At 37.6% G+C, this 24647-nt stretch overlaps 1 protein-coding gene and 1 long non-coding RNA gene across 3 annotated transcripts in view; one reads left to right on the top strand and one right to left on the bottom strand.

Annotated features, from left to right (window-relative positions):
* Positions 1-78: 78 nt before the first annotated feature.
* itga11a (integrin, alpha 11a) overlaps positions 79-24647 on the bottom strand; it is a 42536-nt gene continuing 17967 nt past the window's right edge. Inside the window, exons 3-30 of one of the 2 annotated variants that reach the window (XM_089129538.1) lie at positions 23797-23909; positions 22955-23046; positions 22599-22713; positions 22118-22245; positions 21881-22029; positions 21125-21269; positions 20761-20926; positions 20421-20491; positions 14527-14671; positions 14155-14303; positions 12890-13033; positions 10976-11179; positions 10740-10870; positions 10495-10661; positions 7684-7823; positions 7293-7403; positions 7072-7157; positions 6788-6992; positions 6486-6584; positions 5275-5351; positions 4817-4900; positions 4647-4737; positions 4437-4550; positions 3240-3323; positions 2684-2794; positions 2193-2288; positions 1381-1494; positions 79-1102 (exon numbers count right to left, since the gene is read on the bottom strand). In XM_089129538.1, the coding sequence (XP_088985664.1) occupies positions 1088-1102; positions 1381-1494; positions 2193-2288; positions 2684-2794; positions 3240-3323; positions 4437-4550; positions 4647-4737; positions 4817-4900; positions 5275-5351; positions 6486-6584; positions 6788-6992; positions 7072-7157; positions 7293-7403; positions 7684-7823; positions 10495-10661; positions 10740-10870; positions 10976-11179; positions 12890-13033; positions 14155-14303; positions 14527-14671; positions 20421-20491; positions 20761-20926; positions 21125-21269; positions 21881-22029; positions 22118-22245; positions 22599-22713; positions 22955-23046; positions 23797-23909 (3346 nt within the window). In that variant the 3' untranslated portion in view covers positions 79-1087. Of the gene's footprint in view, positions 1120-1380; positions 1495-2192; positions 2289-2683; positions 2795-3239; positions 3324-4436; positions 4551-4646; positions 4738-4816; positions 4901-5274; positions 5352-6485; positions 6585-6787; positions 6993-7071; positions 7158-7292; positions 7404-7683; positions 7824-10494; positions 10662-10739; positions 10871-10975; positions 11180-12889; positions 13034-14154; positions 14304-14526; positions 14672-20420; positions 20492-20760; positions 20927-21124; positions 21270-21880; positions 22030-22117; positions 22246-22598; positions 22714-22954; positions 23047-23796; positions 23910-24647 lie in introns of both variants that reach the window. The other variant, XM_039688657.2, reaches the window with a different exon arrangement.
* LOC148998464 (uncharacterized) lies at positions 1279-3496 on the top strand. Its single transcript, XR_016161824.1, has 2 exons — positions 1279-1461; positions 2672-3496. It is a non-coding gene; the product is annotated as an uncharacterized LOC148998464 (long non-coding RNA).

Raw genomic sequence — 24647 nt, 5'->3', positions numbered from 1 at the left:
GCATACCCTTTCTCAAAGGCTACTTGTTGAGGTGTGAAGCATATCCTGGAAGCTAAACTAGGGCTGATGTCTTGCAAGAGATATATTGTGATGCCACAATCTTTATGAAAGCACACATTTGAAATTTGTTTTTCAAAGATAAACTGTATATTTACAAAATTCAAGTTTGTATCACTACAATATAAAAAAGTGCATCAATGTTGTAAAAAAGTAAAATAGTAAATGTCCACCTCTAGTGTTATTTGAGATTGGACAATGCGCATAATATATTATAGTAAACAAAATGAAGATGTATAATTATTTAGGGTATTAGAGAGGATAGTTTATAAAAATGTAATAAGATACATAACAGTTCATTTTCTTTTCAATAAATTACAACCACAAAAAAAAAAAAAACAGAGCTACAAACTCCAGTGCCTAATATAATATTACATATAAAAACAATGGCCATTGCAATAAAGTGAGCCAACTTTTGCACTTTTTTCCCCACCAAGATGTCCCTTTTTCTAGATGTCAAAGAAGAAGCACCAGAAAACACGGCTGTTTCATAGAGTTACAGCACTTTGAGGTTTCTCTTGTATATTCTCTTGTCTCTTGTCAGACATTGGATTTGGCCAACGATCAAATGGATGGACTGCGATTCCAAAGTCCCTGTGAAAAAGTTATTTTCTTTGAATTCATGTCAAAAGTCAAGCTTTTCACACGACTGCATCTTCCAAAAGTCTCTCTTTTGAACATGTCTCTCAGAACAACATCCTTGTGAACATCATGTCATCTGAGGTGTTTGATCTGGAGTGAGAAGAGAGATGGAGACCCATCTATAGGGTCGGCTCAGTAAGCAGTGCAGGCATGATGAGGATAATTGCAGTGTTTTTCATGGTTGAACAACAGGTCGTCCAGTGCGCAGAGCATATCCCTCTGCTTTATTCATTGCCTCGAGTTCTGTTTTTCTCTCTTTCTCTCAGTTTCAGAGACGTCTAATGTTGCTGTTGGTTGGTCCCTGAGATGTAGGCCTGTCTGAACCCTCTTGAGAAGCCTGCGTTATCGCTCTTCCACCATCTTGCCATTAGCCTCGTTCTCAGCTTCCTCACGCCTTTTTTGCCTTTGAAAAAACCCCAACTAGTTGAGTAAAAAAATAAAATAAAATAAGAAAGATATTCAAGATTCACTAATCAAATAATCTATTAGAATTAGAATTAAAATTAGAATGAATTTTTCTTTTTCTTTGGCTCACCAAACATACAAGACAGATAAACATACAGCCAACAACTCATGCATACATGCATGTATATATCTATGTATCTAGTACGTATCTATGTGTCTATCTGTATTCCACTTAGTCTGTATGCGCTTACAGTATATATGCATAGGACACATTACCTTCCAAAGTGCCAGAATGAGGAGAGAGAGGAGTAACAGGCCTCCAAGTGTGCTGCCAATGATAATCCAGATGGGAACACGGTAATCCTCCTCTTTCCTAATCTCCAGGATTATCTGAGAAAACACACATAGAAAAGAAAACTATAAAACACTATACTGCTTTATCAGAGATGCCTCACATTGCAATTATGATAGCTGCTTATTATTTGACTACTGGCAACCTCATAGCTTTCCCTTTGTATATCTTGCCACTGACACATTTCATGTTTTATCAAATGTTTCATCTGCTGCAGCTGAGATCAGATTTGCTGATGTTATAATGTATGTCTATTTTCAGTCCTGCCTATAGATGGCAGCACCACACAATAATAAAGAAAAGAACAGATCTCAAGTGTGCTGCTGGTCCTTTCGGTCCCCTTGGCTCCAGGTTCTTTAACTGTGGTGAAACAACTCTTACAGTAGCTCACCAAAGGACACACTGGTGTGTAAAGAGAAGGTTCTGGCATGAGACAACCAGCGAGCCTAATTGCGTAAAGTCAAATATTCCGCAATGTTAGCATGAAGGGATTTATGTTTCATGCCTGTGTACAATTGTTTTTAACTCTGACAGATGAATGAAAACACATCGTTTGTCTCTGTTTTTCCTCCTCATTATTGCCAAGGATGGAAAAGACAAAAGCAACCCGTCATACTAACCACGTCTTGGAGTATTCGGTCATGGATTTATATTTACCTATTCTAAACAGGTTGTCCTGCAATGTTTCTGTAACGTGGCTTTCTGTAAATGCTGATGTGTACAGAGGGTGACTCACATGTCTGACCGGCCTCTCTTCAGGCAGAAACATGGGGCTGGAAGGGTTCAGCTCCACTGAGGCTGTCGTCACCAGCTCAAGGGTTTTGAACTTCAACTGCCATGACAGGAAAAACAGTTTTCAGTTTCTCTGACAGATACTTGAGAGAAAGTGTGTGAGAAAGTGAGAGAGGACCAGCATGAGAAGTGAGAGGCCACATTTTTTTATAAATTGTCTGCATTCCATTGGAATCGACAAACAAATGATGCTATAGCTTTTCTCACAGCTAACAATTTTTCTGAACAAACTGATCTCAAGGTGATTTTTAGTGCAATTGCTAGTTGTTGACCCGATTTAGTAACAGTATGTCTCTAATTACTGCTCTAGTCTAGGTTTTGCATTGGTTTTGGGAGATCCTCTTGACTACAGACTTAATGTTGTGTGCGGACACTGCCTTGATGTCAGGTTTTTCCCACATTGTACTTCTTCATTTCCATCAGATTGCTACACACCGCATGCAGTGCATCAGTACGAAGGGATCCGCCGATTTTCACGCTGACGTCTCTGTAGGAAGGCAGGTTGACGGTACACTGCACTGGCACTACCATTGTGTTGGAGGAGTTCTGTGCAAAGGAACAAGAAACATTTCTCTCACAAACAGACAATCTTACTGATGAAACCCAGCTGCTTGTGGTGGAAATCTGACACGCGTTAGAGTTGCATTACAAAACTCCCCACCTCAGACATCTTCAAAAACAATACAATTTCTAGAACTGATTGAAGATGAACCACATTTACCAATAATGAGCTTGATTTATGGCACAATATATTAAACTCAAGTGGCTTCATTCAGAGAGTATAAACCAACTATTTTACAGAGAAGTACTTTACTGCTGTGCATTAAATCAGCACATCTCATATCTGAAAGCCCCTAAATCAGGCAAACTTTAAAACGGCACAAACCAGACTTAGACTTTTATAAAGTGTTAAAGTGCTAGCCTGAATACGGCGCAAGCTTTGTCTGTGATAACAGGCAGACACTCTAAGCCTGTGCAGAAAGGGTCATACCAGGCGGGATGTTCGTGAGAGGTCCTCTGGAGAGGCTCGACTGTGTGCCACATGCTGAGGGGGAATACAATGACTTCCACCTACCTGATGGAAAAATGACACAAATCACTATTAATATCACTCCTGTAGCTCTAACAGTAGAACATGGAACTAGCAGCTTAAACGTCATGGGTTTGATTCCCAGGGAATGCATGACCTGAAAAATAGTATACTTTGATTGTTATGTAGATCACTTTGAATAAAAGACTTAAAATGCACCATTTATGCTGGTTTATAGGTTCCTAACTTTGTTTTGAATGTCTCCTGCAATAGGCCTACATGTATCCAATGTCAAAACACATTAATTGTCTCATGATATACATTGCATATCATCTAATTTCTCAAAGATTCTGAAAACTGTTTGTTCGAATATTCAGTCTCTTTAAACCCCACCTTTCCATGAGCATACTCTGCTCTGATTGGTCAGATGAGTCTGTCTGTCATGACTGGTCTACCGCTTACAGCTCGTGTCAAAAATGAAACCCCTATACCTAAATTTCAGCTTCGGAGGCCTACTCCGGACCATATTATTGTAGTGGTATGTAGGTATGTAAGACCATAGTATTGTAGTGGTATGTAGGTATGTAATAAGAAGTAAGACTGGAATTGCTGATACAATTCTGAATTGATTTTTTTTTTAGAAGACGATAACTTTGATCTTTCAAATTTTGCAGACCCTTTTCATTTACAAACAGCTATATAACAAGCATTTACAAGCATAATGATAGAACTTTAAGACTTAAAAGACTTAAGGCTTGAAAACACTTTGTGACTTCTAAAATCTAAAACAGATTTTAGTATACTAGGCATACACTTGCCAACTCTGTAAATGGTTACAGAGGACAAAATGGTCATGAATAACATATCCTCCAACTGGATTGAATCGTATTCTGAAGCTAAAAAATAATTTGCCCATAATACATGATGTGATTTTCTGTGAACTCAAATCAGCAGACTGGACCTCACCTTTGGCAACTAACGTCAACTTATCCAGACTGTAAATAGATAAAATCAGATCGAAAGGGCATAACTTTTTTTTTTTAAACATTTGAAACATTGAAACATTTGAAACTTTTTTTTTTGATTTTTGAAAACCTAAAGGAACATCTGATGTGTAACCGGTAGAGTAAAACTATAGTCTAGTTGTGTCCTCCTTACCTGGTCAATATGGAAATCTCTGATCTTCAGGAGTTGATTGCCATTTTTAGTGACCTCAGGGATTGCGATGTACAGTTGCAAGTCTTGGACTGGAAAATAACCAAGGTTCTTGATCTGCGATGCATAGAAGAAACATGTTTTTTTTTTTGAAACATCAGTTTTTGGGGTCCTGCTCTCTTTAGTAACACATAGCTAAGAAGTGGACCTAACCTGAAAGGTAAAGTTGAACGGAGGGTTGAAATCACCCGGTTCTTCGAGAGAGAGATCAGGTTTAAGCTCATATCGGGTTGGGTAAAACTCCCTGCAAGAATCAAAATATATTGTAACTATTCTAATTCCCACAACCACACATGTTGATTAGAGTGTTTAAACTATCTCACCTTGTGAAAAGCAGATCAGCTTCATATTTTAGAGTGTAGAAAATGTCATTAATGTTATCGTGTAGGACAACTTCCTCACCCTCACTGCAGAAATATAAGAACAAGCATGAGAACCCTCCCAGGCAGATACACTCACCCTGTAATTCACAGCGCAGTGATGCTTGGTAGCGTTTATGTAAAGTTTAACGTTCCAGCTTAGGCATCATCAGAATCCTTTTTTCTTAGTTTCATAACTTTCCAAACCATCAACTATGCTTTAGATACTTTAACTGCAGTTACCACATCTAGCTGATTTCAATCTGAGAGCGGCCATTAAATAATCCAGTGATCCATTCATATTTTCTATTTTTGTTTTGTGGTCCACAGGATAAAAGTTATATGATTTTTGAACTACCTTTTTTTTTAAAAGAAAATAATCAGGCTGAAATAGTGCAGAATCAATTAGGAAAGGTAATTACCTGGTAACCTCCAGAATAAGCCGTACGTGATCCAGCAGCACAGAGTGACTGAATTCAAATTCCAAACGAAATGTTACCTGGGGAGTAAGAGACAGAGTAATGTTTAATAAAAACAGCCACATGACAGTAACACAAGTGACTGACAAGTGTCAGTAGCTTTTTTTCAGTAGTCAGTAGTCAGATTTTTTTCAGACCTACAAAAAAGCAAAACAGTAATGACCTGAAAATATTTTGACATTGGCTTTTAGTTCGATTCTTGCTTAGAGAAAAGGAAGCACTTGGACACAGCTATAACTACGTGGGCAAACTCTTCATTCCCTCTTGGTGAGTAGTGGCACAAAGCAGCATGGAAAATCCTTTTTACATTCTCTCCTCCTGAGTTCTCCTCCTTTTATTCCACTTTTGCACCATCTCAAACTGTTCTGAACTGAACCATGCTCCCATGTGGGCCCATAAAATCTCTCTCTGTTGCCACAAGTGTAGCTCCAATGACCCCCAGTCCTCAAGAAAATGAATCAGGACTCTGTGAGAAGCTGCTGACCCGTTTCCTATCAAAGCACAGGACAGACTTCTGTGGTCCAAGCTATGTGATTGATGGGCTCTGTATGGATGTTGTAACCTTTTTGCAACAGTATTCTTGAATTACATTCCTGCCTCGTGTTTTTCTTTTTCTGGAGAGGGCCGAACATGAGCATAGGTAAAAAAAGGACACTAAGTGAATCATTCTGTGACTTCAGGGTGCTGGTGACCTTGTGAGTTTATTTATGCCCCATGGAACATTCCAGACATAAAGATTTGATATGTCTGCAACAGATTCTGACAATTCTGTAGATGGGTAATGTGAAGAAGTCTATAGGGTTTTTGACTGTGTGGTCCAATTTGTGTGTGCAAGCAAGGCTTTCTAGAGCACAGACGGCTAGTGCTAACCCTGGTTTAACCTCTAAATGTCTAGTGTTGCTGAACATGGCAATAAACAAATCTCACATTAGGATTATATAATTCTGCACATGCAGCCACTGGCAAATTGTTAGCTGTGTACATATGGCTGGAGTACAGTGTACAAAAAGTTACTATACTAGTTACATTAAATTTGACTTCGCTAATGGTCCTAAAAAACATCACACAAATCACAAATCATTTTATGGGCTAGAGGTGTTTGATATGGTTCAAAGTAACTGTCTAACTGTATCAATGTTGGAATGACAACTCACCTGTGACTTTGCTCTCATAAAGGGTGCACTGATATTGCAAGATTTCTCATATTTTCGCTTGTTCTCACTGCGGCAGTCTATATGTATATCAGAGTTATCCTAAATATAAAGACAGAGAGATCATTTAACTTACAGTAGCAATTACTATTGCAGATGCATTTCTAGAACGTAATTAGTATCAATCAAGATTATGAATGAACAATAAACAATAAAATCAATAAAATCAATTTATCAAAAAATCAGGAACAATAAAATCAATCCTTGTCAGGTACCAAACAACTAAAGGTATTAGAGGGATGTACCTTCACTATAAGGCTGGAGAAGCGTAGGTTTGGAGTGAAAGTGATGTTAAGCTGGGCTCCATATGCGTTCTCCCCTCTGTTTTCTAGACGTACATCCACTACCATCCTCCTTCTGGATCCCTCCATAATGCGTTCGGAAGGTTCTGCTGCTGTCTGACTCCGACATATCAGACTGCCTGCCCGAAACGCCTGGGCACAGAACTGCCTGTAGAGCATCCGAGTGGACATGAGCGTGTGAATAAGTGCGTTAGCATGTGTGTGTGTGTGTGCGGGACTTATCCTACTTGCGATTTATTAGATCAGTCTGAGATTGTAACACCAACTCTGGAACACAATGGTCGTCTTCATCACACCCGTTCCAGAAGGGAAGCTGGAGAAAACCCAGAAGAAGAAAAAACAACGCAAAGTGTCATTACATTTATATGTATTAATATACTGTACATTTAAAAGAGTTTCATAATATGCGCTAATGTTATATAATTTCCTTTGACCTACAGACACTCACCTGTGTTTTCACAGTAGTTGGCCAGCCATCATCCAGAGCTGGGCCTTGATCCAGGTCCAATAGCTCTGTCTCTACAGTGAATATAATGGGCCTGGCATAGTCTGTAGTCTCCTGTATCAACATTAGAATATAATAAATCTCTCAATATAAATAAATGGCTATAAAAGAGTAACTTGGAAGAATACAATCTGCTGCTGTAATGCTAGAAAGTGAACTTAATAAAATAGGAATGCTGTTATTTCAATAGAAAATCTGAATGAACAGACATTAAAGTAGATAATTAATAGATTCAATAATGACTTGGCAGTTATCACAGATTTTGTTCTCATTATAAATGATTTACAATGTAATGCACCCTTATGATACTGTAACCAAAGAGGTGAAAGCTAACCATGACGTGGAAGTAGATGTGGTCACAGGTCTCCTCTCCAGGAAGCAGTGTAAGATTCTGAGGCTGCTGGCGATCTGGATCATCAAACACGGCTCGAGGGTTAAAGCGCTTCTCCTCAAAGAAAGCACTATAGCTAAGAGCTAAGAGAAGTGGAAGTAATAAAGTGAACATTCAGTGAAATTATTTACTCATCACTTTACAAATTATTTGCAAATAATGCTAGATAGCGTGTGTATACGCTACCATTCAATAGTTTGAGGTCAGTATGATTTTTTTTTAATGTTTCTAAAATATCTGAAGTATATATTTTATGCTCATCAATGCAGTATTTTTTTTTAATAAAAACAGTAAAATAAATTATATTGTTATTACAAATGAAAATAACTGTTTTCTATTTTAATATATTTTGAAATGCAATTTTACTGTACATGATTCTTCAGTACATGATCCTTTAATATGCGGATATGGTGCTGAACAAACATTTATTATTATCATCAATGTTGAAAACAGTTGTGTTGATTAATAATTCGTGATCTTTTTTGATTATTTCAGGATTCTTTGGTAAATATAAAGTTTAAAAGAACAGCATCTTAAACTTTATACGTTATATTATACATGTCTTGAATGTCTCTTTTGATCAATTTAATGTTTCCCTTCTGAATAAAAGTATTCAATGCTTCCTGACCCCAACCTTTTGATTTAAGACATAGATTTAAGACACTCTAGAGGTGAAATTTATGATACTCTGGAGATCTGAGAGCAATTTGGGAGTTCTAAGGCCTAAAAAGTGAGAAAATGTAACCTTAAGGAAAACCCCTTTTAAGAGAACTGAATGACAAGAGAGTGTTCGGCTATCTGTCAAGGTTCAAACAGAGGTTTTAAGCTGAAAGAAACTTTGAACCTTTAAAATACACTCTATAAACCTAAAGTAATGATATTTTCTAAAATCTCATAAATGTGAAAAATGTGTACCAATAAATGACACCCTCAACATAACCCTGCTCAGCACATGTGAGGTGAATTAGAAAAAAAAAAATCTCCTTTTATAATGTCCCAAATGTTTCAAATCTGATTTCCCAGATGATCATAGAGAGATGACATGCTTTGGTCTTTGAGACCATTACATTGGTTTCACAATCATGACATTTTTTATGAAGATGCTCGGAGGTCGTGAAGGTTAATTAAAAACAGTTGTGCTGCTCTGTTGTCCCACACATTACACAGGAAACTGACCTTCCAGCACATGATTTTCAAAACAACATATGATGAACACCAAGGTCTTAAGTCAAACTGCATGTGTCAAACCATAGACCTGAGGGACTGACGCATTTTTTCCTTCCCTTTCACGCCATTCCAGGCTCTATGGCTATGTTCATGGCAAGACCCAGGTTTAGTTATTCAAAAATCAAACTAAACTAATTATGGATTTCCTTCGTTAAAAACCTTTTCAAAAGTATAAACAGAATAGAGTATTTGCCTCTGCAGTGAAAACTGAGCTTTGGACAGGGATGCAGATATACCCTCACATGGTTGATTTGTTGCAAAAGCTGCACTTAATTTCCAGATTTAGATCCCTCTGTGTAAATTGGGTTTCATTTGGATGTAATCATTAGTAATCATTTGGATGAGTTTTTGATTTTTGGTTTCTCGCTTTTTGTTTTCAGCTTTCCATGGAGAAATTCAACAAAAATGTCCCTGTTCACTTTCAGAACCTCAGATGGATTTAATGCGTAGACCAAATGGACAGATGTAACTTGGTTTTGTAAGACTGGAGAAACTGGAAGAACTGGAAGAGAGGGCTACTCTACAAAGGAAATTAACATTTGAACTCTCTTGCTATATTACCATCCCCATTTGAGACACGATCACACTTGAGTTGATCCCCTCCCAATTATACATCATTCCCTTTACCCACCCCAACCTGAATTCACTCCAAAATCTATACGGTTTAATATGAACAATTATCATACGGTATTATACATGTTTGGTATCATTTTAAATGTCTCAGTTCTAGGGCATTTTAAAGCAGTAAAGCAGTGTGACACACTTTGTCACTGCTACTTAGAGTTTTTGCACAGCGATGACTTCATGTATAGGTAGGATAAAACACAATATTCAAACCATTCACATCTCTATTATATCTGGAACCAATTATAACACTATTCATTTGATTTTTTTAGCTACTTGACACAATATTACACATGCTAAAAATACTTTTTAACTAATTTAATTTGTTGTTTCAGCCAGAGTCATCATACAACGTGTTTTTCTTTTTCTTTTACCCCCCCCCCCCCCCCAAGGCAAATCTTGAATCCACAAAGCAACAAAGGAAAGATCAAGAGATTACTGTATGTTGAACAATTCATCACAACTGAATATTTTTCATGCTAATACGTGGCATGCTTACAAGGGAAACCTAAACCGAACTACACTGAATATGCAGCTGGTTGGTGGTGTGAGAATCCCGCCAGCTGTCAACTGTTTATTTCTCTTATAATGATTCTATATGACGAGAGGACATTGCTGCTTTCAAAGCACTACCATAACTTTGTGTTCTCCCTTCTGAGTGTGTTTGGGTGAAAGCTAAGTGTTATGTCATTCTTTGACCAAAGAACTGGTGCAATCCAACAGATGGATTCAGTGCAAAAAGACCATATTATTTACATATAGTAGATAAATAAGCACAAGTTTCATATATGATCAACAATCTACACAGAAATTAAATTTGTATTCACCATTTTAATTACTGTATCTAAGACATCAAAGTACAGTATTGTTTATTTATTGAAAAAAAAAGATATAAAAACTGACCTATTTCTTGTGAGGGTCTGATAGGAGTCCGAGCTGTGACATTCAGACATACAATAGCCGACATGCAGGTCACATCTTTCCCTCCTCTCCGACAGTCTTTATTGAATACGTTGATCTTGCTGGGCTCAAATCGAACCGTAGCATGGATTCGGACAACACTTCTAGACCTGTAGCACAGCAAATATTATTGATTTTTTTATTAAGGAGAAACTAACAGTGTAAAGAACCCTGTGTTAGAGACCCACCACAGAAGTACTGCTGCACCGAGCGAGCCCACAGCCAGATCCACCAGGCCATCTCCATTCATATCCATATTGCCATGGATACTACAACCAAAGTATTGCAGACCCGGGGCCAGCTGAACTCCAGCAATCCTCTGACAAAGAAAGGGGATGGGTGTAAAATATATAACTATTCAAAGCTAACACATTCAAATACAGTAATTAATACACAAGAGAACAGCTGGATACTTCTGTGGTACCTGTTTATATTTCCTCAATATTCTGTTGCGTTGGCTGTAGTAGATGTAAATGGCTCCTTTGTGATCATCCTCTAGCGGAGCTCCCACCACCACATCGTTAAATGAATCTCCATTTAGATCAGGCACAGGGGCCAGTGCAGAGCCGAAACGGGCATTCTGACCTTGATCTAAAATCTCCAGCGAGCCCTCCAATATGAAACGAGGCTGATGGGAAAACAAGCATAAAGAGCTGCCGTGAGGAAGTAAGCCACAATTTAGATACAGCATGAGCCTTGTTACTTCAGTTTGATGGCTTGTACAGGGGGTAAGGCAGAGGGTAAACTAATGGGTTTCACAATGTACAGATAGTTTGCCCTTTAATAAAGTCAACTGACGCCACAATACATTGAAAATGTGGTCATGCACTGGGCTGTACTCTGTCTATGTGGGTGGGATACTTGAATGTTTTGTGAACTCCTATTTTCATATTATTGGATGCTCATCTAACCTATAATTCAATGTTCCTTAAAACTGAAATCTTGAAGTCTTAATTGGACAAAAAATACATTAAGAATGCATTAGGAATCAGGGATAAATACAGTAAGAATAAATATTATGGTTTAAGAGAGATATGAAAGAAGTCTATTTACATTAAGTTTATATTAATGTTGCACAAAAATTTTCAAATGCAAACTTTTAATGAGGAATAGGATCATTGTTTATATTTATTTCATACACCAACAATTAAAAAAACTCTGAAAAGATGTAAATATCCACTTAGGTCATGGACACGGGCTAAACATTTCTATAACCAGAAACAAGATTTTGTAAGAGATCCAGAGATGACGACAACCCATGCTTTTATGTAAGAAATATGGACGAAACTGCTGCCTTTATCCAACAATACATAAAAAAGCATAGATTGCAGCACAACTGTAGCATGATTTTGAAAATAAAATGCAGCCTTTAAAAAAATCCACATGGTTGAAATAAATAGTTTTAAGCATACACATTCACAATAACAGTCCAAACCAGACTCCCAAGGTCAAATGCAAGAACTCCTCCTGTATTATCACTTAAGGTGAGGACAGAAAGAAGGCATTTGAGCCTCTCAAATCAATTAGTCTCAAATGGGTGGAAAGTTTGAGGGAAAGGTGCAATTTCTCAAAGCAAAAACTGTTCAAGTTAGCCAAGTATTTGGGAGAGTAATTAGCCATGCACATAACTCTCCTCCTAAATTCCTAAATCTCTCACTCGCACTGAAAATATACGGCCATAGACGACAGACACATGAAATCAATTGCATCCTTCCTAATGGCATTAGATTACAGTAGAAGAGAATATAATAGAAGAGAGGAGAAGAAAGAGAGGAGAATGGTTTGCATAATAAATGGATGGAGTACGTACAAAGCTATTTGAATAACGACTTAACAATAGTCAATTATTTCATTTAACGATGTTGATGTACCCAGTGTCTGGCTGCAACCTGAGGCATAACACAGATTGTGGTACCCTGGTTAAGGACACAAGGAAAAAGCTTATAAGAGCTAAATGAATAAAGATGGAGGTCTGCTTTATTCACAGCATTGCTCTTGCATTCACTCCAGCCTTTTCCATTTATTAAAGCAGCTTTCGCTCTCTCTGTGCGATTCATATAATTACATTTCAAGGGGGAAATATTTTCCTGCTGAGTTCACCCTCCACTACTCTCTGATGCGAGGTATGGCAGGTGGCAAAAGCCTGTCAGTATTTACGTATGTGAGATCATTAATGAGGAACTGCAGCATTAATGCACAGGCACAATTTTCAGAGCTTGGATCCCTCAGCTTTAAAACAAGAGACAACATCTGTAATCTTGCTTTCTGGGACGTAAACAGGAGGTAATATAATAGCTTGTCAATGGCCAATTAACTTGTTTTTCACAACAAACTGTACCTGCTCTGTGACTCTGTATATGTAGACTTTGCCCTTTTCCCAGCCTCCACTGAAGAACATGGGCGCAGCCACCAGCAGGTTATCAGTCACTCCATCATCATCCATGTCCACTGGAGCAATCTCACTGCCATAGTATGACCCTATCTGCAAACACATCCATCAAAGCCAGACTGATTACTACTGGTGCAAAAGGATATGCATTTTGTGCCTACTGTATGAAGCATATACATATATACAGTATATGTGGATCTAGACAAAGCAACAACAAAAAACAGCATAACCAAATGCTTATTTCTCTCAATCACAATCATATGCTTTCTAAATAAAGAGTCGCATGCATAATTGTGCAGTTTGATTAACGGGGGTGATATTTAAGGCAATCTCCTGAGGTAATAATCACCTTAAATGCTTAAATGTGTTAAATGTTTACCTCCTTTAAACATATTCAATAACTCTGCTTTGTTTGTGAGAGAAATTATTTGCATGCTTTAGGACTGTGATGAGAAGCACATGGATTTGGGTTTGTAGTCTAGACTTAAACAGTCCACTCATCGCAAATGAAAGCCAGGAGTGAGATTGAAAACACAATGACCAATTGATCACCATCGTTTGTACAGTCTAGCTGCTTTTCCACCATCTGGCCAAAACGTTCTCATTGCTAAATCAATCCATTCCATGGTGGTCCGGCCCAGTCAATATGGATATAGTTTCATTTTCCACTGTGTGGCTGATAAAGGAGCTCTTTGGAATGTAATACAAATGCATTGCATTGGTAACGCAATAATCTACAGACGATACGAGACGTAAATAGTGATTGTTTTATGGGGGATGTTCAGATAATTCTTTTGATTTTATTATTACCTTGTGTTTAGGTCGCTCGAATAGCGCATCAGGCCAGCTACAGAGAAACTGGTAGCCAGGCAACAGATAAGTGACCAATCCTGAGTGGTGACGTCACTATACACGCATTCTACCACTATGGTTCAGCATGGTTAGCCAATGGTGCTGAGAACGGGTTGTAATCGTGCTGTGCCAACCAGGCTCAATTGGAAATTAAACTGAAACAATTCCTTGCTGGTCTTAAAACCGTTCGGCCTGACAGTGGAAAAGAAGCTTTCGAGTACTTGCATACAGGAGAGCTGTAAACACGCAAAAACTGTGTGTGAAGAATGAGTCAGAGTGCTATTGGAGAATACATGAGGATTGTATTCAAACACTGTGTGCTGAAAATGTTTGTAAGCATGTTTTATGTTCAAGTGATTTACCTGCTGTCCCTTGAGTGAGTGTAATATAGTGAGCTCTCCAGTATTTTTCAGGGTGAAGATGATGACCTTGCCCGTGTGGTTGAAACGTGGAGCTCCTGCTACATATAACTGACCACTGAGAGCTGACACCACTGATGTCACTGTATAACCTACAAACACAAAAGATGATAAAATAAAATGATTATCAATTTACTGTATACTGGATGTATCTTTGTTTGGAAACAGAGTGGAGTTAAAATGAAACCAAGAGAGTAAAAAAATACAGTAGAATGAATAACAATTAAAAACATATAGATGTTGACATACAGTATCACACTGGGCCATTTATCTCAGTGACAGCTATGGTTGCATGTATAGGTGTGGATTCTTTACCCAGGTAGGCTCCGTGGTTCTTCAGTTCATCTGGAAACTCCTGTTCATAGGAGGACTTTGGTGGAACCACTTTACCCTGACGAGTCTCCTTCAGCACAGCCCCATTCCAGTCATAAGCTCCCACAGCTCCCACTAAAATACCGTCCTGCAGACAGAGCAAACAAATATATTCATATTGTTACATTTACATAAAATTCACTAACTTTACAATTAGATACAATTCGATGATTATATTCTTCTTTTCTGGAGGCATCTATTGTTTTAAGTTGCCAGTTTTTCAGATTTTTATGAGACCCTAGCCTAGATCATCTGCAGTGGTTCATTTCGGGTTGATGGGCTTTTGCTTCCAATGGCACACTAGTCAAATAAAATGAAACAATTTCAGTGACACTTGCATATAATTAATTCTGGAACAGTTGCTGAAGAATAATGGAATCCGTGGAAAAAAAAAATAAAAAAAGCTCACAATCTCAAAAACCTCTTCATATTATTTAGCCAATGCATCAATCATGCCTCTGCCTTTCTGTAGAAAGCAGTTAAAAAAATGCACATTTTGCAGTTGTTTGTATAGAACATATTGTAGCTACATTCTTGACCTCATTTAGCTCATAATACAGTGATTCACACATTTAATCTTATTCAGTGTCCATCCAGCTCATCATTTCTCTGGAAGTGTTTTGCATTCAATTCACATGGAAACCCCATAAACAATTTATTTACTTATTGATGAGTTTATTCTTCCGTAAAATATGAACAAAATGCTTGGCATCCCACACTGTTAATTATGTAGACAGTAGTCAGAATGAGAGCAAGTGGAATGGGTTCATGTTTAGAGAGAACTTAAATTCCCTGGCGGATGCTTACATATAAACAAACAACGTTCCGAGCAATCCCAGCCCAGACGGAACATTCTTCCTGAACTTGCAGCCCACTGAGAATGCGCTGCTCTGGCTCACTGAATAGGCTACTTCAGATCTCAAACATAAACACAGAGAGTTGATAATAATGACTTTATGGTTTTTAATCAGAGAACACTGTGCACTGTGGATGAAACCACCAATGTTTTCAGAAAGCCTCCTGCTTTGTGTGCCTTTAAGGTGTGACCTCATCCTTTCAACAACTTCTGCTTCGGCTCTACTGCAGCCTGGCTTTCACAGCATAAAAGTAGTCACTAAATGAAAACAGTGCTGGCTGAGTGTGATGTTGTGCATCTGGTAACCTTGCACCTCATCATCGCTACCATAAAACCAGCACCACATATGCATGCAGAAGATGTGATAAAGGACCAGCACAAAGACACAAAGCAGGACTGCCTCGAAACCTAATGTTAAAAAATTACTAAATTACTAAATTACTAAATATCCAAATATTTAGTAATTCCCACAGAATCTAGTAACACTTTCATCTGTGAGCTATTACTTACTAATTATTTGGATCCGTATTATAAAGTGAAGATCATTGGAACTAACTAGTAATTACTCAAGTGTTACTACATGATCTAGTCATGATTTGTGCAACCATTTGAGATTTTTGGTGAACTTTAGTATACTTTTAGAAAATGTCTTTAGTAATAAATGAGTAATTACTAGTTAGTTTAAATGATCTTCACTTTATAATACGAATCCAAATAATTAGTAATTCCCACAGAAGTATCTAGTAACACTTTTATCTGTGAGCTATTACTTACTAATTCATTAATAAGAGCTTCTTTTAGTTAATAGTAGTTACTAGATTGTTAATAAACTTTTTCAGTAGTTCTCTGGGAAGTATTAAAAAAATAGTAGTTATTGATTACTTAATAGTGAACTATCACTTTCGTCTGTGCGCTATTACTTACTAGTTTGTTAATCAGAGTTTCTTGTTAGTTAATAATAGTTACTAGATTGTTAAAATTGTGTTACTCATTAGTTCTTGTGTAGTTATTCATTAACGAAGGAACCGTATTCTAAAGTGTTACCGCACTCCCAAGTGGATGCCAAAACATGGCCAAAAGTATTGTAAGCCGGTGAACAGCCATTTGCAAGCGAAAACAACAGTGTGAAGAACTGCAAAACAGATCGACCATGTAGAACCAATCTAACTTGGTATGTATGCTTGCGGTGTAATAATGATGAGATTCTCTCACTCATTAGAGTTTTCCAAGAATGAGAGGGAAGGCGGGTCTACCTTCTTCTTGTAGTCAATCAAATGAGGTTGTCGTTGACTATAGATTTAATATTATCTGATTGGTTCATTAAACACGCCAGGTCCCAGATGGCATCTTTATCTTAATTTGGCTCAGCATCGATCTCACTGGGCGAAATAAAGATATATCAGTCTGTTTTTTCAGTTTCAATTACTAACTTTAACTTAAAAATTAATCTATATTTTTTTTTTGCCAAATTCACTGTTATATCTAGGCAATCACTTTATATTGTTACTGTGTATCTTTAATACCTAGTGCTGGCATGAGACTCTAGATGGTGCATGCTCATTGGTCTAACTCACTTGGTAGCGATCACGTCATTATCTACATACTGTAGCCCAGCTGATTGGTTGTTGTTAGCAGCCAATGAGCTGCGGCTCAACATTCAAACAAATACGAATAGTGTTGCTGTTAGCAGTCTTCAGCGCGCTTTCAGAATGAATCTGGAATCAACTTCTAAGATAAGAGATTGATGTTTTATTCCACAACTCTGCACAGATTGTGTGGTCCGGTTATTTAATTCCTAAATGGAGTAATCTTTACAAGTTTTAAACTAGCTTTATGTTAGAAATGTTAGAAATGACAACAGTTAATCTAAGCATCAATACAGTTAATCTAAGCATCTGCTTATAGTCTTGTGGAGTTATTTACTAAGCATAATCTGGAGTGTTATGCAATTGTGTCTATGAAGCAGCAATGGTCTTTTATTTGTATGTAACCGCTGCAGAGCAGTATATCACAGTGTCATCGGCATAGAAATGAAAATTTGCGTTGGAGACATTTCGATCATGAATGTTGATGTATAATAAAAAAGGAGTGGTCCAAGCACTGACCCCTGGGGCACACCCTTGGATTTACTACGTAAGAGGGCTAGAGGTGAGACCATCTACCTGTACGCTTTGCGATCTACATGATATACTGTATCATTTTCAAACCAGCAAACTGCTTGTTCTGACAACCTGACACCGAGAAGTCTTTGTTTTAATATTTTGTGATCCACAGTATCAAAAGCTTTAGATAGATCACTAAAAAGAGCTGCGCAATGCTGTTTTTTATCTAAAGAGTCAATGAAATCATTTACTACTTTTAGGGCTGCTGTAGTTGTGCTGGGTCTATTACGAAAACCTGATTGGATTGAAAGTAAGATAAAGTATTGTTAGTAGCTAGAAAGTCTTTCAATTGTTCATTTACCAGAGTTTCCATAACCTTAGCCAGGACTGACATTTTCGAGATGGGTCTGTATCATGTATGTATGTATGCACATCTGCTGATGCAGCAGCTTGTTTGACCACTCAACATCATGTGTATATTGCTTGTTTCTGTCTATTTCTCCTATTACCCTATACAACTGTTTAGGGTAAAAAAAGTTGCTTTACAAATGTATAGCAAGTCTTCCTGTCCACAGCTTTATTTGGCATTGGCTGGACAACTTGTAAATGATCTGTTTGGATGTTTGTTGAAGAGGGCTCTGCCCTTTTCTCTTGTTTCCTGCTTTGATGGGAGGTTCATTCATGTATGTTACATGTGCAGCAGCAGCAGTGTGTCTTACATGCTCACATCAATGTCTGTGAATGTATTAGCAGTAGGAAGTCTTGGCCCTTGCTCTGCAGCAGCAGCAGCTGGCTATTCCGCCAATATCAAATACATTAAAATTGTATTAACCATTTCCATTACCATGCATAAATTCTGGGGCATGAAATAAAGTCTAAGTCAAATATGTGTCACACATATGTATGTAAGCCTAGACACATTTAAACCTTGACACATCCCACACACTTTAAAGAGTATCTGGATTTAGGGATATGATCCAAACATTCTTTCCAACAACTTATCCCTCCTCTCAACACTCAAGATCCTTCTGTTGCAGATGTTGTCCCAGGCATCCAGATTTCCAGCCATCCCAATGGGCATCTGGAGTTTTCCTATCCATTTCTTCCATAAAAAAAGACTAGATATTAATAACTCTCATTGCTTGCCTTAAGGGAACGGAGTGGAAAAATCGGAGGGGTTGCATCAGCAAACTGTGCAGCCTGGACAGAAATGATTAGCATTACAGTTGGGAGCAGGTCTTGGATGGATACAGACCCACCAGGTACAGTTTAGGCTGATTTGTGGACGGAGCAGCAGGTACAGTATGGTAGTGTCAGATGCTGGGTCTGTGCTGGAGGACAATCCAGCTCTAAAATCAGCTCTGGGTTCAGACAGACAAGAAGAAAATATTCCATCTCCCCTAAGGTGCGGCTCCTCCACACTTCTCACCACAATAATCCCTTCCCTGGGAAAGCCTGGGCCTTCAGAAAGAGGCTTGTTTGAATTATCAGGGAGGAATCTTATCTGCTCACCATTGTAAAGGTGTAATATTTTTGGTGGATCATTTTACTGACTTATATAGAGAAAACCTAACGAAAGAGAAGAAAAGAAATGAAGAATGTTTAAAAAGAAAAGAAAGAAAGAAAGAAAGAAAGAAAGATAAAGAAAGAAAGAAAGAAAGAAAGAAAGAAAGAAAGAAAGAAAGAAAGAAAGAAAGAAAGAAAGAAAGAAAGAAAGAAAGAAAGAAAGAAAGAAAGCAAGAAAGAAAGAAAGATAAAGTTTCAGTTTAAAGAAAGTAAACCTAAACATTCATTGAGCGTCTTACTTTTGGTTCAGGCAAAGTTCTTAATCTGATCTCAGTTAAAATGTCTAGGTTTTTCTTTCAGCTGAGATGGAGCTGTGATCTAAGGAATAAAGTACACCAAGAACTTAAAGCACATTTATATTCACACCTGTATAGACTGATAACTCCCAAAAATTAGCTTATTGAATTAACCCATAGTCCCAGTTTACGCAGGTAAGCTATGTTTACTAGACTTGATTAAAAAATCTGGTTTTTCCCTAGTAGTGACATCAAAACCAAATAATTTGTGTATCAGACTGTATCAGAGAGTGTTCCATTTGTTATACGAGATATGATGGTAAAGTGATAGTTCACCCAAAAATAAAAATGACCCCATTTACTCACCCTCAAGCCATCCTAGGTGTACTATATGACATTCTTCTTTCAGACGAATACAATCTGAGTTATATTAAAAAATGTCCTGGCTCTTCCAAGCTTTATAATGGCAGTGAATGGCCGTTTAAGTCCATCACAGTGCATCCAGCCATGAGCCATGATAAAAGTGCTCCACATGGCTCTGGGCGGTTCATAAAGGCCTTCTGAAGTGAAGCGAATGCGTTCGTGTAAGAAAAATATCCATATTTAAAACTTTATCGACTAAAATGACTAAAAATACACCTACAGTATATGACTTGAGGGTGAGTAAATAATGGGCTAATTTTCATTTTTGGGTGAAATATCCCTTTAAATAAATAAGCAGTGTACCACTCAACTTTGGCTACATGAGATGAGATCACATTTTTATAATTTCTTAGTCAAGAAAGAGTTGAAGTTTGCAATATATTTCCTACTCCCTTACTATGCTCACTCTTTCTAGATGTGCTTATATCTGCAGGACACTTTACTGTCACATATCACACATGCACACTTCAATAGGCTGACAGAATGCAGGTTAATGTGTATACATGCTGGGTGAAATAGGGGTAAGGTTTCTACTATACTAAAATCTACCTGTGTTGATCGGTTTATACTGTACTTTGATAAAGGAAAACAGGTTAATGCGTTTACATGACAATATTTAAATGCACTTCCAGACTGATGGACATACAGACTCACCTCCACTATGTGTGTGGAGAAGCCAGCCTGAGACATCTGGAGACCAAATGCTGTCCCATTCTTGCTGGTCCCTGCACACAAAAACAACAAAAACACACAGGAGAAAAGAGTCCACCATTTCCTACAACAGAGGATTGCAGATTTCAGTGATCTTAAAGAAAGAGCTGGCACTGAGAATATAGCAAAGCGATGTGGTATAAATTTGAAGATTTGGTCCACTGCAATTTACAGTGTAGTGCTGTGCAGAGATTTTACAGGCTGAGGTTTTGGGCTGTGTTATGGACATGATGCAATGCTGTGTGTGGTGCCATTGGTAAAATCATGTGGTAAAATCACCAACCCTCTAAACTGAAGATCCTCTCTCCAAGAGCGTCCACAATGTCCTTCAAAGCTGCCTCATCTGTCACATTAAAGAAATGCTTATCATCGGGGTCGCTAGCGATGTACTTGATCTCATTAAGGAAAGCTTCAGGGTTGATGCCTCTGCGATTGTAGTAGCCCAGTACCTGTTGTGAGGAAGAACGTCAAGAATCAATCAGCCTGAAAAGGATCAGAAATGTGACTTCAATGACTGGTTAAAAGCCAGTTTTAAAAATAGGTCATCATCACATAATTTCAGCATGAGAGTTGGCATCAATGCCAAAGCAAAAAATGAAAGCAGGAAAGAAAGTGAAGTAAACTCAAGTAATGAAGGCAATACTTACAGCGATGGCATATCTGGTGATGCCGTCCTTCTCACTGTCCTCAATGACCTGCTGCAGGTCAGCGCTGTCATGTGATTCTCCATCTGTGATGACGATCATGACCTTCTTCGCTCCTCTTCTACCTCCCTGTTTAAAGGCCTCTGAACTGTGAATATCCAAAGATAATCATTTATGCTCTGTAAATGTAAGTCTTGGACTCTAGTATTAAACTAAATGTACAATCATTCCAAAGTTTGAGGTCAGTAAGTTAAAGAAATCCTTTAAAGAAATTAATATTTTTACTCTGCAAGGATGCGTTCAACTGATCAAAAGTGACAGTAAAGATGTATTAAAGTGACAGTAAACATTTATATTGTAACAAAAATATTAATATTTTTTAAACAAAATGTGTTCTTTTGAATGCATCAGTTTCCACAAAACATTAAGCAGCACAACTGTTTTCAACATGGATAATGACAAGAAATGTTTCTTGAGCAACAAATCAGCATATTAGAATGATTTCTATTTTCTGTGACACCAAAGAATAAATGACATTAAAAAAAATTATATATTAAAACAGAAAACAGTTTAAAACAAATTAAAATAATAAACATATTTCACAATATTACTGTTTATACTGTATTTCAATCAAACAAACAAAGCCTTCATGAACGAGACTTCTTTCAAAAACTTTTGCATGGTAGTGTACTTTACTAGCAAGAGCTGGATGATTATTAAGAGTTTTTTATGATCATTTTTGTAATTTATGTGTAGTACCGTGCAACACTGATTCCAAGTGCAGTGTTGGTCTCTTCTCCTCCTCGTTGGCCTATTTTACGGGCTGCTTTGACCACATCCTCCACAGAACGGAAGTCATTCAGCTGAAACTCTGTCACCACCTTTTCTCCATATTGTAGTACTCCAACCTGACGGGCACATGATTCACCTCATGTGACAAAAATGAATGACACATTTAATACTTCGCAGTGACATTGTTCGGAAACTCAAAAACACCTGAATCTGTCCCGGTCCAACGTAGAATTTCCGCAGGATGTTGATAAGGAAGTCTTGAACTTCATTCCAGGGGTAGATTGAATTTGAACCGTCCAGGACTATAACTATGTCCATGTATGTCTCACACCCTGATAAGGGAAATTAGATGTTTTTGATACCTTTGGCAGATAAAACTCTTAAAAGGTAGTAATTCTGCTCAGAAGCTAATTTTAGGGATTTGTTCTAAAATTTAAAAAATTAGGCCTATGATTCTTTCATCAAAAAAAAAGAAAAAAAAAAAAGAAAAAAAAGATTTATGTTCTCAGCTCTCAGTGAGCAGTCATGATCATTTTCTTTTTTAAAAGAAGATTAATTCCACAATATATTGCATATGGCAGAAACTGTCATGGCCAAATTCATTTAAGACAGAAAGTTGAAACACTGAAATGTCACTGTAAAAACTGTCCTAGTTAAATCGAGGGCGCAGGTGCATTGTGCTTACTTTGGAAGGCAGGAGCGATAGTACGGGAAAACTTGAAGCTGGCGTTGACTCTGGAGCAAATTCCAGTGCTGTAGTACGAGCTACCACATTCGTACGACCAAAGGGGACCACAAGCCTGTGAATTATCACAAAGAGAATTAAGTGCACCATTAATAAATGAATTTAGGATTTACATGAAGATCAGGGGCTCATTTGACATAAAAAAATATGTTTCCATAGTGTTCCACAGGGAATAGATGTTGTTTAAACACTTAATAATATTAGTGTTGTAGGCCGTTTCAATTCCAGATGACTTTAAAAATATAACACTGAATATGTATTATTACCTAACCAGACATTCAAAACTTTCAACTCACCACAAAGCTGTTGTCTTTAGGGTTGGACGAAAGGGTCATTCCAAGTCTCATCTTATCCTTTCGTTCAGAGACATTTGTCAAGGATATCCTTCCTTAAGAAAAAAGAACATTAACAAATGTTTCAAATGTGTAAGTGAAATAAAATGCTGTGCTGTAAAATCTGACCACAGTCCATATGTGGCATGTAGTTTAAACAGAGACTTCCTCTAACAGTAAACATATTTGTTAATTCTGTCTAGACATTCCTGACTTTATCTGCAGTGTGCATCTGTTATGTGTGTGGATCTATACGCATGCACATATTGAAACTGGCAGAGTGGTTGTAATAGGCACATTTAACATTATATAGAACACATATGCTTGACATACTATAGATGTTGCGTTCTGTAGTGAAAAACTAATATGTAAACTCAAGTTCAGGGGTGTATTTGAACAAATCAATCTGTTCCCCACCCCCCACTGCTTTCCACAAGGCATGCCTGGTAACACTTTACCCAAACCACAACACTTACCCTTATTTTGGAAGCTTAGTGAAGTAATTATTTGGTGCTAGTAAATAATTACAGTTCCTTTTGAAGTCTGTTTACAAAAAGTATTTATGCGAATTAAATATCTAGTAATTATAATCCACAGTCATCCAGTGTTAATCCCATCAACACAATTACTGACAAAAAATTTCATTAACAATGGGTTGTCCAACTTCACCAATGATAACAAAAAGACGTAATATGTACATTATGATGATAGTTTAAATTGTGTATTTTTTAATTATGCAAATATGATGATACAAACAATGCTGAAATGTTATTTCACACAAAATATAAAACATGCAATCACCATACCAAGATTGAGTTTGGAGCAGCTGGGTCCTCCAGATCTCCTGCTTAAGGGACATTTGTATACATCTCCTGTCTGATGCTGTCCATTTGTTTCCAGTGGGGCTCCTACCAGTAACCTAGAAACATCCACAATCCAAACATATAAATATTATATTTGACACAACATTCATCTAACAAAAATGTCACAAAAAACACATAAGCATAAAGCAGGTGTGTGATCCACTTCCCTGTAAATAATACAGCCAGAAGCCTGTTGATTTAAGCTCCCTATGAACACAGGGACGTTTAAAGGAGGTTAGGGGAAGTGAATCAATGAGAGATGGCAGGTGGTGGAATCTAACAGCAAAAGAATGTTTAAACAGGTTTAAGCTGAATGTTGATGTCTGAGGTAATGTATCGATGGAACCATGCAGGGCGGTTAGGTATGTGGGACTATGCTGAGATCTGTTTGTGTGCGTGTTGAAATATGTATCCTATGACCCAGACTGACTAAACACATCGCTCCATTAATGCTGACATGCTTTACACATAATACTGCTCCCGCAGAGAGCAATCAGGGACACACACATTATTCAGGTGCAGTAGCAGTCGCGCTGTAGGGAGCAGTACATACTTTTCACGGCTCTTGGAAGCATGCAGCTTTTAAAAGCAAAGGCTGTCACTTTCACTAAGTAGTCATGGAGGACTAATTTAACTAGTCACAGATCACTGGAATACTAGGCATCCTTAAACACATCAAGATGTGTACTTTCAACTGTTTATTGAAGAGATGCAGAATTCTTTCATGCTGATAGGGGTCTCGAGGGAAAGAGAAAACTTATTTGACTTCACATTTTTGTGCCTGTGCCAGGTCA

This window comes from Pimephales promelas, chromosome 1 (genome assembly GCF_988280905.1).
Source record: "Pimephales promelas chromosome 1, fPimPro1.hap1.1, whole genome shotgun sequence".
In the NCBI taxonomy this organism is placed as follows: Eukaryota; Metazoa; Chordata; class Actinopteri; order Cypriniformes; family Leuciscidae; genus Pimephales; species Pimephales promelas.
The sequence above is the reverse complement of the archived record's forward strand: the minus strand, read 5'-3'. Positions and strand labels throughout refer to the sequence as shown.